Here is a 15,339-nt window from a genome sequence, read left to right as displayed (position 1 = left end):
CCCCCGTTGCCTTAAGAGTAGTGGGAGCCCTGGCCCTCTCTTTGCCCTCCTCCTCGTCCCCCGTACTGGCACCGTCCTTGGCCTTCCCCCCCGAGCACCCCCAGGACCACTTCGCAGACCCTGCCGGCCGCCCACTCGACAGCTCCCCAACGTTCAACTACTTGCCGTGCTCGCCGCGACGAGGGCTATCTGCTGACGGTTGAAGCGTCCATTTTGGCCCATTCTTCAACCATCTATGTTGGCGGATGCACCCTCCAAATTTTGTTTTCCGAGGGTAGGGGTCCGGCATGCACCACTTGGACCAGACAGGTTCCAGGCAGGGCGGCCGCTCTGGAGATGCCGCGCGATAGAGCGCGACTTTGATCTTGGATTCCACCACCGATCCCGCATATCGATCCGCGTGCACCGGTGTCAAAACTGCCTCCTTTTTCGCATATATATCGCTTTGGACTTCAAGGTAAAGGCTACGCTTGATTGAAAGTTAGTCATGACCTTCGACCCAAAACGACAACGATAGAACCATCTTGGCGGCAAGGTCAGAAATGCGCCTGGGGCGCGTGTTGCGTCTGGCAGTGCATGACACTTGCTCCGCAGCAAAGTACCGCGCTAGCAGGCTCAGGGATCCCGTCTTGACCTCGACCCCTCGAACAGGACGGGACCACGGCCACCATTTTTCACCTCTATTCACTGGCCCCTCCCCCGACTGAGGTGCAGAAACTTCTTCGGCAACTCCTAGGAAGAGCTTTTTTCGGCAATCCGTCTCAACAAGCCAGAGCCAGGTATATAGGACAGACTAAGAAGCACCAAGACGAGCCACGAGGTTACAATATGATATGAGATCGAAGATCCGTACTTACAGATCTGATATCGGATGGCAGATGCGCGCTCAGGGGCGAACAACTACCAAGGTACCTCGATGTTCAAACAACATACATCGAATTCCACCAAGCTACCAAACCACCCCTGGATTGTTTCTAATCTGTTGCTTCTTCCATTTCGTGTTGTATACATGTATATACCATCTCGGCCTTTACGTCAACTCCTGGGAGTGGTTGCACACGGTCCATCACATGTCTTATGCTTGGACATTTGTATGTAGTCGTCCCAAAGAGTACCGACCAGACATGTACATACACGTGAATGAGGTGCCAAAGGCCAAAAAGAAACTATGAACCTGAACTGAACCACTTGCCAGGGCCTTCCCGTTTGTTTGTGCAACCAAACAACCTACCGATTTCGAGCCGGTCAATGGTCACCGCACACATCAACAACAGGGGCTGGCTGCCCCGGGCTAGGTCCAACACAGCACATCACCGAGCGAACCGCACTGCCTCTCACAAGGGGTCCTGGGGATCTTTCTTGGCTCCCAAGGGAAGAAATCGGACAGAAGCTCGCAAGACAAAGAAAACACAGTTGCCTGCCGGATCAACCGGCGCATGGATGTGGGGTAAGGAAACTCGCAGGGTAAGTACGTATTGATGTACACTACAAGTACACTCACTCCGTACAGTCTCTCTCCTCGAAATGGAATCTCAGCCTTGCAGAAAGCGACGTTCGTCTCGACGAATCGAAGAGCGCCAACGTTTTCAGAAGACAGCAGCAACCTTTTGGTCGAAACTCATCGGTACATTGGGTGTCAATTTGAAAACTCAAGGTCGTCTTAGTCAGCCGCATTTGCTTGGTTTCAAACCTCCTCATACCCATTTTGGGAGGCCAGGCCTTGGCATTACTAGTGCACTCAATTGGCGGCTACACCCATGTCTGTAATGTGCATACTACGTATACCTGCCTCCCTGCGAGCCTGCATACCTATGCAAGATTCACGGCACTGGGGGACAGGAAATGACAAAAGATCGCCAGATACGAGAAGAAAACAAGAAAAGAACACTTGAAAGAAAAACAAAATAATACTGGATTTGATAGCTCGTTACGTAAAGATTCTACTCCGTAAAATACACCACCATGAAGCCCAGCCAGCTACCGACGACTCCTATCGCCGAGTACGAGCTGGTGAACATCAACGGCAGAAACTCGTAGCTCTTGCCAAAGATAATACCATGCATCAAAGAGCAGTAAAAGATAAGGGGGATGCTGACTGTAATGTACGCCGTGCTGAAGCGATCAAACAGGAACAGTCTTTGGCGGGTAGGGGCTGGAGCAAGACGGTCGAATGCCATCAAGAAGAGAACCAGCCAAAAGATGGTGTAGACCGTCTTGATTGGGAACTCGGCCGGCGTGAATATCAATGGGAAGAGCGACACATGGCCCGCTACAGCCAATGGTCTGAAAGCTCCCAGGTACCGTCGGTCCTTGAGCGCAATGAGGCTAAATGGGATGATGACCAGCAAAATGGCCTTCTCGTGGACGTGCCAGCCAAACAAAAACGAGGCATATCCGCAGAGGGTGACTCCTCCGATGAAGCCCTCCCAGGTCGGCCTCATAAAGAGCTTGATCAGGGGGATGGCCTGGAAAAGGAGCGTCAAGACGAAACACATGCGAGGCGTGATGTCCGGCAACACCGCAAACGACGTGTCTCCGACGAGACCGCGGGTAACGCTGTTGAGCGCATCCGCCTTGATCGGTAGCCCAATCCTCGGCGCGAGGGAGATCAGGAGTCTGTCCATGAAGGAGTACAAAGCCCACACGTTGGGAGCCCAGTATGCGTGGCATAGACCTCGCGAGAAGGGGAACAGGCGGCTGAAGATTTGCGGGATCTGGTTCTTGAGCGCAAAAGGGCCAAAGGCAGCCGCGAAAATGGCTGCGATTCCGCCGCCCAGCTTGACGCAGTTGAAAAACTGGATCCTGAAGATGGACCTCGGTGACAACTTGGGTGGAAGGCAGTAAACCCTGAGAAGGTAGACAAAGTAGGCCGGTGCCAGGTAGAGGTAGATGTGCTTCATGCACAGAAGGGCGGCAAAGACGAGACCACTAGCCAACAGAGACGACTTCTTCTTGGCCAAGACCAGAGAGGCGATCAGGATTCCGTACATGACGCCGTTGTACTGGAAATGAATGTGGTCGATGATGAGCAGGCCGGGCGACAAGAGGATAGAGACAGCAGCGGCATGGGCTGCCCTCTTGGACACGCCAGGCGTGGAGTCAACAAACCTGTTTAGCCTTTTGTTAGCACACGTACCAAGCTTCCAGACAAGATGCCTTTGTACATTTGTAGCGCATAGAGCAAGACCAGCTCCGTTACAATGACTGTCCATCTTTGGAAATAAACGGTTTGCCAGCTGTCGTACTCGAGGTTATGCACCCAAATCATGGCCGGATCGGCCAACCTGGCAACTTGCGACATGATCCATTCGAAGTAGGCGAAGAAGGGTGGATAGTCCAGGGTCCATTCCGACGTCTTTTCGTAGTACCATTCCCAGAGGGGGAGACTGTGAGTGATGGCCAGCCAGTTGCGATGAACCTCAAAGTCGGTGGATTTGCTGAGGAAGCAGACAGGATCGTGTCAGTGAAAGTAACCTCTACATGTGAGGTATGGCGATAGCTCCTTCAAGGCGTGTCGCCGAATCATTGGGGATCGCCATTAGGGAAGTGCAGTGACGTGCCGGGGGAAAAAGGATGAAAAGATGAAGGCGGCTGGATAGACGTACTAAGCCGGGAACAAGAGGACCTTGAAAGCCGTAGCCACTATCGCGCATTGCACGAGAGAAGGATATATCTCAGCCATGTCTCCATGCCGTAATGGCCATGTGGATGTGTGTAGTAATGGTGAGATAGGAGACAAAGGTTATGAAATGGTGAGTAAAAGGAAGTACAGGGTGTTCAGTCTGTCCTGGTCTATCGCTTGTCGCAGTCTAGGGTTGGGTGTCGTCAAGGTCGGTTGCGTGTAATTTACGATTGGGGTCCGTTTTAATTGTTTCATTGCCGCGGCCGTTCGTGAACCCTGACGGCCTGGCTAGGCTCTTTCCAGAATCCGGATTGAAGTTGCCTGCCGCAAGGGGCTCCAGTCGGATGTCGGCATGGCACTGCACGTAACGAACTTCAGTTAAGCCACATTCCGTTCCAACCAACTTAAGACCATTATGTAGTGTACAAACTGGATTCAGCCACACAAGTTGAAACTGAAGCGAGCTTTTAGCCACAGGAGGCTCCCCGCAGACAGGCACGCGCTGGACGTGCGGAGAGGGAAATCCCTGTTGGTGAATCAAGCTCCTGCAGGGGAAGGTTCGGTGTTTTGAACTTTGTCGGTTTGAGAAAGCTGTCATTCCGAGATGGCACAGCACAGCACCAGCAGCAGCACTTGAACGTTCTCGAAGGTCGTGCGAGTAATAGACCCCTAGAGTCTTTTCTGTACATTCCCTCTTTCTCTCGACTCTCTCAATCTCAAGCACCCGTCATCATCTCGTCTACACCTTTGTTGAATCTCTTCTGGAATTCGCTTGCCGCTTGCCGTCCTATCCTTCTGTACTAACACTAAGTACCCGACCTGTCGACGTACGGGTATCCACACTTCACACACCTTGTTGACCTCTCCTTAGTCTTGGCCGGGCGGCTTCACCGAGAACCTAACTCCTGCAAAAGTGTAAAGTGTCCTCAACCAACAGAAAGCGGCTCTTCACTTTTTTTTCCGTGACTTTTGCAAATTAGGTGACAGCCGATATCAAAAGGCTTATCAATTCCTTTTCATTCGGAATTAGGTGGCCTCCAGTTCGGATCGAGCACATCGCACCAACAGCTCTTCGGCCAGCCACCAAGGTTCGCACGACGACTGTCGAGATCACCGTCACACTACACTTTGCACGATGCGCTTGTTGGTGGGCATTGTCGCCCTCGGCAGCGTCGCCGAGGCTGCCCAGTACCTTGTCAGTGACCTCAGTTTCGGGTTTGGCGCGAGGTACGTTCAACGTCAACTGCACACTAGCAAAGAAACTCCTGCTGCCGGCGCACATCGACTAACAGCTGCCCCCTCTTCGCCGCCTCAGGATAAACCCCGATGGCCGCAACACCATTCCAAACTACTCTATGCAGGGCAATCCCAATGTGCCCGAATTGCTCTCCAACAAGGTCATCTTGACCCCTCCCGCCCCCGGTAACCAGCGCGGTGCAGTCTGGGCCGACAAGCCTCTCGAGCACAGAGCCTGGACGACAGACATCGACTTCCGCGCCAACGGCCCTGAACGAGGCAGCGGCCTTCTCAACATCTGGCTTGCCAAGGATGGCGCCCGCAGCATCGGTTCGCAAAGCATCTACACGGTCGGCAAGTTTGAGGGTTTGGTGCTTGTTGTCAACCAGCACGGCGGATCGGCAGGCATGATCAGGGGCTTCCTGAACGACGGCACTCTCGACTACAGCAAGCGCGACAACGTCGACAACCTCGCCTTCGGCCACTGCTGGTTTGCCTACCGCAACTTGGGCCGTCCTTCGCAAATCAAGCTGCGCCACAACTCGCAGAACTTCAAGGTCGAAGTCGACGGCCGCCTGTGCTTCGAGAGCGACAAGATCCACATTCCCACCGGCTACAACTTTGGTCTTTCCGCCGCCTCCGCCGAGAACCCTGACTCGTTCGAGGTCTTCAAGGTTGTCGTTTTGTCCGAGGACGACATTGGTACCGTTCCCAACCAGCAACAGCAGCAGCAGCAGCAGCAGTCAGGCGAGAACCAGAAGCCCCTTGGCGGCACGAACCATGGCCGGTCGGGCCAGGCGGCCATCCAGGACCCGTACGACAACGCAATCCCGGACGCCGAGGCCAACAGTATCACGTCGTCCAAGGCGCAGTTCGAGGACTTGCACACACGCATCCAGTCCCTCAACCACCATCTTTCGTCCATCTTCCGGTCCGTGGCCCAGTACGGCGGTATCGCCGACCAGAACCATCAGGAGGTCTCGATCATGTTGGGCGAGATGAAGGGGCTCCTGACTAAGCTCGACCGATTCGCGTCCGTCGAGAACAAGCTCGAAAACTTGGAGCGCGAGGTGCGCAGCATGCGCTCCGAACTGACGGCCCGCCTCAAGGAGAGCGAGCATAGCATCAAGTATCATGTTACCGATAAGCACGAGGATTTGGCAGGTCATGTGGTCAAGCACGCGGCGCCGGGCCACACAAAGTTATATTTGGCCATCGTAGGCAGTCAGGTGGTGTTGGCTGCGGCGTACTTTCTTTATAAGAGGAGGAAGGCTGGTGGCCCTAAGAAGTACTTGTGAGGGGAACAAGTCTGACAAGGATCAGCCGGGAGAGCAAAGTGGAAGGTGTAGGAAGGTGGAAGTAGGGGAAGTGTTCAGGGGTCTGGCCCTCGTTGTTGTAAATAAATAAATGGGCCTAACTACCCCTTTGAATTTCGTTGGATTTGGTTTTTGTTTGCATGGCGTTGTTACTGCGTTTAGGTTTTGTGTTGTGGGTTGAGTGTAGATTCTCATAGCGTTGAATATTGCGGACATCTCGAATTCTTCCATTATGCGTTGCATTTACTTGTCAAGTGTCTACGAAATGGGATAGTTACCGATGCAATTACTCGTCAGTAAAATTTGCTGTAATCAGTAGACGGCTTCAGATACCTCTCCCTAATTATCTCCTATATTTCAGTGATATTCAGTTACACCTAGCAGTAAGTTACGAGAAGTGAAGAGAAATATTTCCCGAACTCATCAACATCTATGTTTGCATCGTCAAAGGCATGTGTCAGGAATCGGCTTCCATCGACGGAGGAGTCAAACCTTCAACTGCCCAGTATGGAGTATCTCTATGAACACTGTAGTTTAACTTTGTTGTTGTCATATAATCACATCAAACTATATAAGGCGAAATTGAACAGGTTTCGTTTCGCAGAACCCGTGGGCTAGTTGGCTGTGTACCACATATGAATGATTGACTGTCTATTACAATCCAATATAGTATGTCTCCAAGTTGGGATATATATATATAAGGAATGAAAGTAGAAAGAGAGAGAGAAGGAGAGAAAGAGAACCAGAAAGGTAGGTACCAGACTGAAGGTTCTTGACTGAAGGCTCCTGACGAAGGATTCACGCTATAGAGGTTAGAGATTATTCTCCCCGACAAAGCAAAGATAGCCAACCCCTCTTTAGTTTTTAGCACATCAACAATGTTGACAATATCCGACTTATCCCTCCTTCCAGTCGATTCCTGCTAGTCGAAGAGGAAGATCATAACCGGAAGAATGTAACTCTTGTTCTAGGTATCTTTCTACTTTTACCTCTATGCTCATCATATCGTCCATACCAGTCTAACTAACGTGATGAAAAAAAGACCGATCCTTCATGACGCCTGACAGTTTCGTGCTCGCAACAGCCAACCCAACCAACACCACACATATGCCTGAAACATTCAGTCATACCGGTCCCCGTGCAAGTCCTTCTTCGCTTCACTCTTCGTTCTCTATTCCGGGGTATCTCAACTCAACAAATTCAACTCCTCCTTCTCCTTTCCATATTTCTTTCTCTCCCTACTCTTGGCACCTCCCCTTCCCAACACCAACTTCCAACCCGACCCTTCTGGGTTTCTTTCCTCTTCGAGGACCCCCTCCTCTTCACCAATTGAAACTGCGACTGAAACTTCTAATCCCTCTCCGCTACCGCCGTCCCTTGCTCAGTCCTTTGCAACTCGACTCCATTATTCCCAACACTATTCCCTTCTCCCTCGCCTTCACCACCCAAAGCCTTTACCGCTTCTGCCTTCTCTGCCTCTACCGCTTCTGCCTCCCCTTCTTCCACCCCACCTCTTCCAATCCCCTTCCTCCTCCCCCTCACCACGGCCTCCAACGCTCTCCCCACCGCCGCCAAATCCCCCAACATACTGACATGCCCCCGATCCGTACACACCCGTCCATCTTTGACCAGCTCATACCCCTCGGGTAACATGCTTTCGCGCGCCAGCACCACCCCATCACCGCTGGCAAACATCAAGTCGTCGTACGCATCCGTGCAGGCGATGGCGTCCCGACAGGTCACCCGGGCGGCGTACACGGTAGGTATGTCCTTGGCGTAGATCACGGCGAGCGGAGGGTAGGTGTTGCGATGCTGGTGCGAAGGGTTGTGGGCCAGTTCGGAGCGGAATTGTTTGGTTTCGCGCAGAGTACGCTCGAGGTAGCGGATGGCTTGGGAGTGGGAGGAGGGGGTGCCGTTGATTGGCGGTGCAGCTGGTTGTTGTGGGTTGGTTTCAGGGGTATCGGTGGCGGTTGAGGAAGAACCCATTTGCGGGGCAAGGGTGCGATCTTTGAAGACTGTGTTGGAGGGTGAGAAGCTTGCGGTGATATGTTTGTTGTTGCTGCTGCTGCTGCTGCTGCTGCTGTTGTTGTTGTTGTTATTGTCGTCGCCGTCGTCGCTAGTTCGGTTCTTCCCGCTGTTGCTGCGACCACGGAAAGGGAGGCTAGAGAGGTTGGGGAAGGAGTCGGATAGACTCAGAAGACTGCCGAGGGCGCCGGTGCTCTTGGACGGGTTCAGAGGCGGGAGGGCAGGTCCACCGGCACAAGGAGAGAGGCGGTATTTGATCCAATCGTCTACATTGTAGAAATCTACCGGATACTCTTCCTTGTTGTCCTTGGAAACAAAGCAGAAACCATCTTCAGGTAAGAAGATGAAACTGCTTCGGAATGAGAAATTAGACTGCGCTTTTAAGACAGTCTCATTGAAAAGAACTGCATCTCCATTGCGTAAAGGACTAATAGTAAAAATCTTAGCATAGTCTTACACCCCTAAGCAATTTAGTTGAACGTACCCCAATATATTGATGCAGCGGTTGGGAACTCCGGCGTATACAATCCCTGAATAAAGTTCTGGGCGCTGGTTGACGGCGTGTCGGGTGATAAGACCGCCGAGACTGTGCGCGATGACCCAGACGCCTCTTTGTTCGGGTGGTACGTGAGGCTGGTTAGATGGAAGCTTTTCAATGAATTCGTTCAGCTTTTTGGAGAGGCGATGAGGGCTTAATCGCCAGTCGTAGCCATAGTCATGGACTCTGAGTTTGCCATTTACAGAGTTCTCACACTCCCGGAGCTTCCTAAATAATTTTCTTGAAATATCAATGGGTCCAATATTCTGGAGCATGCCCGAGGCAAATATGTATTTCTCCATGTTCTCCTCATCCTCGGGCTCCAGGCCAACCTCCATGTTCACTTTGCGGATGTTCAAGCCTACCTTGACTGGCACCCATAACTGTCGATATGGGGGCTCAGCGGATCGAAGAATGGAGCCTCGATATCCTCCCATGACCACGATGTCTCCTGTTAGAGTCTCCAGAATTGCATCGAGAGGATGAACGGTCTCCCGTGACGGCCGGTGGCTACTTGGCCCTGGCGCCGAGCGTGTTCCATCTGTACTATGAAAGTCACTTGCCGAAGGAACCACTTTCTTCAATGGCGATGTGATACCTGCCTCCGTCAGTTTCCCGCGGCTTATGGCCACTAGTCGCGCAAATGACGTACTCTTTGGTAGTTGAGGGAGTTTGAATGACGGCTCGAAGCTGTCAATGATAGCTTTTATCCTGGTGTTGACCTGCTCACGAACATTGGCGAAGCGCTCATCATCTCCCAGCGAGGAAACCCGAGTCAAGGATTGATACAAGAGGGAATCATCCGAGGTAGAGTGACGAAGGGTCGGGGTCCTTGAGACTCTTAGAGATGATGACCGGACGGGACCTTGAGCCGTGGCTCCTCCTGGTGTGTTAAGGGGAGGCCCCGTTTGGGCTCGGTTTGACCGTATGCCAGCTATCGTGGACGATTTCAGAAGATGTGGCACTGACGGCCAAGTGGAAGTGGACTCTTTGTGAGAAGAAGAGCTGGAGGAAAAGAACGAGGGCGTAGGTATCGATATGGATGGAAGAGCCTTGGACAATTTTTTAAGGGCATTCTCTCCGGCTGAAGCGGCACGAGATGATCTGGTCTCATTCCCAAACACGCCGAACATGGAGGAGGTTTTGGCGCCATGAGGCTGACCAACAATCATCTGCTTGGGCTCAGCCCGCCATGGTGTTGGAAGGTCCGGAAGGCGCGAGCTGGATGACTGACGGAAATGGCCACGTCTCTGTGGTTTCCTTGGGCTCATAGGTGGGCTGGGATTACCAGATGTCTTTCCTGAAGACTGAGCCCTGCCTTCGTCATCCATGAAATCGAAAAGACTAGGAAGATAGTCCATGGCAGCAGCCTTCTCAGCAGCCGGAGTGTTTGGCGAGGTCAGACGAGCTGCTCTTGCGCTGATGGCCGGCTGAATGAAGGACTGAGCACCGTCTTGGTCGTCGTAAATGAGGTCGTCTTCATTGTCGTCGGAATTTTGCGCGGCAGTGGTGGAGGGCTCGTGGGGCTGTGAATGGGTTGAGCTTAAGACCTGGGGATCGGGAACATCGAGCTTGGGGGGTACCGCTGAAGCTGAGGTAGATGGACCCGATGGGGATAGCGGGCATGCAGTCGACGTGGGAAGCGTAGAAGTTTGAGGCTGCGTGGGAGTGTGAGTGGGAGCTGTGCCGCCATTGACGGTGACGGGGGCAGCTTCCGCTTCCAATGGCGCCCCAGACGTCCCTGGCTCCATGCTCATGTTGACCATGGATGACTTGCACAAGAACCAAACAGTTGACTCGTCTACGTCCTGAAGAAAGAGTTTGGTGTTGGTCCGGATGTTCCGGTCAGGGGAGAATTGTGCGGGTGATGGTCTCGAGGGGTGGTGGGAGGTAGCGGCGGTAAATGATCGGGTGGTCCCAGTTTATGCTGACACAGTCTGCATTGTTTAGGTGGTGCAGACAGCTTTGTGTCTTGTATGTTGAGTTCCGCGTATAAATAAAGCGATAATCAAAAAGAAAAGACAAGGTACATGAGGGTCTGCCTAGGAAGAGAGAAAAGAGCGAGGCAAGGGTCAATAATAAAGTAGGTAAGCGGACGAGGGGGGCTTAGTCCAGTCAGATGTCAAGGCCTGCCTGGTGGTGACAATGATACCCTGACGCCTTGATCCATGAAAAAGTCCACTTGCCGTGGTATTTTTTTTTTTTTTTTTTTTTTTTTTTCTTCCAAAAGGAAAAGCCGTGATCTCCACTCCGAGTCCCGTCGTCCGGTTCACTCAAACGGTCATCTCGACGACGGTGTTCATCTCACTGCGCTCGAGGGACGCACGGAGTTTCCATTAAACCCGAGAAGACCAGTGAGAGAGAGAAAAAGACGGGACCAACGGCAGGTAGTGTAGCTTGCAGGGTCCGTCCCATCTTGAGGTTTGTGGGTCCATTCCTTCTGTCTTGGTGACCAGAGCCCGCTCCTGTCATCCATCATGCACTTGCTCCCTGCACCTGCCAACACTGCTGCTCCCTCCTACATGCCGTGTGTACCTATGCATACATTTCTATCTGTGGTGTCATTTCCGCAGTATGCCGTACAGTATATGCCGTTGGCCTTTTCCACTTTCTCGTTTAACCGGCGGTTTCGAGGGTTCGGTGTTCGACTATGTATCCATCTTGATGCTTGGGTCCATGCCTCTTCAGGCAATTGGGCCCGAGGGCTGAGGGATCACAATGTTCCACATCTGCCCTGCAAGAAGGCAGCAAGTTTGCATGATTCCTTGCCATTTGATATTCTGCGAATCACCTTCCCACTGCTTCCCAACGCGCAATGGAAGGCGCAAAAGGAATGCGGGAATAAGCCTCAATCTCGGCTTGCGCTTACGGTATCCCAACTTCGTAATACTTACATAGTAGCGGCGGTTGTAGTTCGTTTCCGTTTCGGACCCTTCATTCACCACTCGAGATCACCCAGATGTACTTCGTTTCGTTCTGACGTCATGGCGCTTCGAGACATTGAAGGATCACAACTAAGCTGATCTCGCCGTTGGCGGAGCGAAAGGAAATTAAACCGCCCACGCCGTTCGAGCACCAGAGCCAATGCCGTACGTACGTAATAGATCTGAGATGCACGACAGACGGGATCCAAGAAAACCTGGGGAAGTTCCAGGTCTTACCCAGGGGCCGAGATCCCTCCTTTCAATTCAAGCTTTTGCAGCACGTTTCTTGGCCTTGGTCTTACCAGGGCTGACACACATCAGACGAACTATGTCGATATATATCCTATTAGGGCTGAAAACGTGCAATATCTCGCCAGTGCTGTGACGATCAACCCAGTCCTCCTTTGCTTCACTGAATTGAGGCGAGTTGATGATTTGCACATGGGAGGAATCACTACTTACCCTGCAAGGACACTCAAAGAGCGAAAGCGGAAAGCTCCCACAATTTCAAGCCCCACCACTCCATCCAGCACCAGATAAGCTTGCCAAGGCCGCCTCGTCCGCCTGCAAGTCGACGCGATGTCACCACACCGGAGGCTTGACAACCTCCTACACTAGGCTCATCTAAGAAAAGCTTGGTGACGGACACCAGGTCGACGTCTTCCACCTGTGAATCTAAGAGTTGGGAAACGAGTGTGAATGGATGACGGTACAAAGGAACCCACGGTGACCCGAACTTCGATCATCTTTCGGTCAGCTAGCCATCTGGATGAGATTCGACTTCGTCTTGTGCTGTGACAGCAAGGAGTCCCCAGAATATATGATTGTCGCCCCTCAATTTGACAGATGGACGAGTTCGAAAGCTGAAGGGCGGATCAACGATGTGAATTACCAGCTCACAGTGTAGCTCGCGGGCACGGGCGATAGACACCGATGGATACCTACGTAGTGTATACATATTCCGCAGACCGCGAGAGGGTCGTTCCGCCGAAGCGCAGACCCGAGGTGAGATTAGTTAGACAGATACCACTTGGTCACAAACTCCGTGTTGATTTCCCTAGCCCTTTTGTACCTCAAGGCTGGAATCAAACCGTGACGGAGATATCTCCATACTTATGCTACTCGGGTGCTCAACCATCATAGAGTGATACGTAGCCCGGAGGTTTGCTGGCATTGAAGGGTCCACGAGCAGAAAGTCTGGGGACCAAAAGGCTTGGCCCCGTGCACGTGATCCAGCACGCGTTTTCACCTAACAACGTCGGCTACGCCTGCACCACTCCGCCAAGACTCCACCCCCATCGTCCACCCGCCTGCCCGGGGACCCAGAACTGACCCATTCGACATCACGACCCTTCCCGGCGCAGTTCCACACCCAACTTCACTGAGTACCACAGACATCCCAGCACATTAGCAACAGCGCAGCGGAACTCATTCAAAATGGCGGGCCTCGAGCATTACAGTTGGTTTTCCTGCCCCATCTTCCCGTCGCATTGCATCGCGGAGCAATAACCTCTGAATGTCGAGAGGGACCGAAGTGCTGACCACTTTGCAATTTGTACAGAGCTGGCCCAGGACCCGGCGTTCGTTCGCCTGTCCAGTATGTAGCCCTGAACCGTTCCTTTCTTTCCCTGCGACTACTCCACTTCCGGTTTCCGTATCTACGAACGATGAAAGGTCCATATGTCCACCATGCTGTGCTGTATATCATACCTCTAGAAGCGCAAAACGTTGGGATACAAGCTTGGCTTTTGCTGGACGTACCAAACCACTCTACAGCCTTATATCATGGCTCCAAAAAAAAGGAGGGAAAACACTAGGGGAGTGGCTGTACAAGAATGGAGGAATCAAGCATCATTAACACCAATATGCCTTCTCACTAGACATGACCAACAACCGCTACAAGTACTTCCGTTGGACTCCCCGCACCGCCGGTATTACTTTCGCCTACATGGTTGCCGTTCCCGGTATTCTTGGGTACATTGCTTACAAGACTGATGTGAGTTGCATTATCTATATGTCTAATTGACAGTGACACATATAGAATACACTAGGAGGGTGAGTTACTGACAAGAGACGCACACATAGGGCAAGTACGACTTCCGCGCTAAGCGGAGAGGTGATGACATGCGGGAGTATTAAAGAGATCTTATGAGAGGAATCAAAGGGGCTTGCGAGGATGTATACATGTGGTAGACTACTGGCCGCCGCTCGTCAAAGAGTCTGAGGGGATCACAGAACCCGAGGAGGCTGGGCCCATGGAAACATAATATTAGAATCACTCCTCCAGATCGCTTGAGTTCTTGCGCGCATACATCCGGAATGGTGATACCGAGCCAACATCTCCCTTCTGCTCTTGATGCCGTTCTGGCGCATTAACTGCCATCAAATAATTTCTGTGTCCTCCTCTTCTTTTGTTTGTAGTGATCTCATAAATCCACCAAAAAAGGATATACCCTTGGTATCCAAGATGCACCATGATAATTCTGGCCTCCACCAGCCCGTTGCCGTGGGAACTCCTTCTCCTCTTGCAACTCAAAGTCTCAAAACCCTCTCCTCCAACCACCCTGTGGCATGATACCAGGCTCCCTCTGGCGATTACTCCGCCCGCCCCTACTTTCCCTCCGTCCTCCCCAGTCATACGAGTTTGATTCATACCGTCCGCCACCACCACCACCATTACCACCACGGTATCCCCTCGCCTTGTGGGGCTCATCACCGTATCGATCTCCCACCCCCATTCGATCCCTGTAACCTCCCTCTTTCTCTCTCGGTCCCGGCGGCGGCGGCGACGCAGCCGTGCTCCTCCCTTCCCCAATCCCCGATCCGCGGCCCGTCCTTGCCGCGCTCACCGGCTCGACCGCTCCGTCCAGGTCATTGGGTGGCAGGATCGCGCAAGAAATAAAATCGCCCGGCATGAACTTGGCGTCGGCTAGCGTCCTGTGGGCATCGTCGTAGCAAGGGTCGTCGTCGGGAAGCCCCGCATCTGCGTTGGCTCCGGGTAAGCCCGCGCCGATCACCACGCTTCCCAAATCTTTGGAGACGTGCCGAGAGGAGTCCTTGCGCGCGTCGACGTAGATGAGCCGGAAGACGAGGCGCGTGCCGATTGCTGGGTGGGGAAGTAAAGAATGGGGTGACTGCTCGTTGGCGATGTCGAGACTTAGTTCGTCCAGGGTGGTTGAGCGCCAGGCGGGGATTTCGACGTAGAGGGGGAGGTGCGAGTCTGAGGTGAATTCGTTCATTCTAATAGAGTGTGTCAGTCTGTTGTGCCTGGGGAAACATAAAGGGGATACAGATGGAAATATACCGATGAAACGCGCCGGTGCGATAGTAGAGCCTGACAATGAAAGGCGGTTCTCTTGTGACTGGAGTAGCTGGGTCGTCTGACCGAGCTTGATCCATGATGGCGGTGGGTTATCGATGAGTACTGTATAATGCTGTTCTCGGTTTATGCGATGCGATGTGCAAATAGTCCGTGAATGTTTTCTGAAGCAATGATGGAAGATTGATGAAGATGCTCAATTGTTCACGGCATAGAGTAGAGGTTAAGTTTGGTGCTTCTAACACCATGCAGTCTATGACCGGAATACAAAATATGATATGACGTTGTGTCCCCAGGCATTCTCATACATATTCGAAGATATGAAGTGCAGATGCGGCTCACAGTGATGCGGGATTGTG

General features: G+C 52.5%; 5 protein-coding genes across 6 annotated transcripts; 2 read left to right on the top strand and 3 right to left on the bottom strand.

Annotated features, from left to right (window-relative positions):
* Nucleotides 1–1,889: 1,889 nt before the first annotated feature.
* Nucleotides 1,890–3,835, bottom strand: NCU00163 (dolichyl pyrophosphate Glc1Man9GlcNAc2 alpha-1,3-glucosyltransferase). Its single transcript, XM_951583.2, has 3 exons — nt 3,606–3,835; nt 3,165–3,437; nt 1,890–3,108 (listed from the first exon to the last, which is right to left on the bottom strand). The coding sequence occupies exons 1-3, from the start codon at nt 3,680–3,682 to the stop codon at nt 1,941–1,943; spliced, it is 1,518 nt and encodes a 505-aa protein (XP_956676.2). The 5' UTR covers nt 3,683–3,835; the 3' UTR covers nt 1,890–1,940.
* A 351-nt stretch (nt 3,836–4,186) lies between these two features.
* NCU00162 (hypothetical protein) lies at nt 4,187–6,505 on the top strand. The gene is made up of 2 exons (XM_951582.3): nt 4,187–4,849; nt 4,938–6,505. Exons 1-2 carry the CDS (start codon nt 4,758–4,760, stop codon nt 6,154–6,156), a joined length of 1,311 nt encoding a protein of 436 aa, XP_956675.3. The 5' UTR covers nt 4,187–4,757; the 3' UTR covers nt 6,157–6,505.
* A 559-nt stretch (nt 6,506–7,064) lies between these two features.
* Nucleotides 7,065–10,905, bottom strand: NCU00161 (the record flags this gene model as incomplete). Of its 2 annotated transcripts, XM_011395474.1 has the most annotated exons (3): nt 7,065–8,626; nt 8,684–9,335; nt 9,390–10,905. In XM_011395474.1, 3 exons carry the CDS (start codon nt 10,501–10,503, stop codon nt 7,525–7,527), a joined length of 2,868 nt encoding a protein of 955 aa, XP_011393776.1. The 2 variants fall into 2 exon arrangements, with proteins under 2 accessions (XP_011393776.1, XP_011393775.1); XM_011395473.1 differs by having other exon boundaries at nt 7,525–8,626; nt 8,684–10,494.
* Nucleotides 10,906–12,956: 2,051 nt separating this feature from the next.
* Nucleotides 12,957–14,065, top strand: nuo6.6 (NADH:ubiquinone oxidoreductase 6.6). Its single transcript, XM_951580.3, has 4 exons — nt 12,957–13,120; nt 13,223–13,258; nt 13,542–13,657; nt 13,747–14,065. The coding sequence occupies exons 1-4, from the start codon at nt 13,099–13,101 to the stop codon at nt 13,798–13,800; spliced, it is 228 nt and encodes a 75-aa protein (XP_956673.2). The 5' UTR covers nt 12,957–13,098; the 3' UTR covers nt 13,801–14,065.
* On the bottom strand, nt 13,911–15,309 carry NCU00159 (Sin3-associated polypeptide Sap18). Its single transcript, XM_951579.2, has 2 exons — nt 14,966–15,309; nt 13,911–14,901 (listed from the first exon to the last, which is right to left on the bottom strand). The coding sequence occupies exons 1-2, from the start codon at nt 15,058–15,060 to the stop codon at nt 14,202–14,204; spliced, it is 795 nt and encodes a 264-aa protein (XP_956672.1). The 5' UTR covers nt 15,061–15,309; the 3' UTR covers nt 13,911–14,201.
* Nucleotides 15,310–15,339: the final 30 nt, after the last annotated feature.

This window comes from Neurospora crassa, linkage group III, assembly GCF_000182925.2.
Source record: "Neurospora crassa OR74A linkage group III, whole genome shotgun sequence".
Classification (NCBI taxonomy): domain Eukaryota; kingdom Fungi; phylum Ascomycota; class Sordariomycetes; order Sordariales; family Sordariaceae; genus Neurospora; species Neurospora crassa.
Note: the sequence above shows the minus strand (reverse complement) of the source record. Positions and strands in the feature narration are given on the sequence as shown.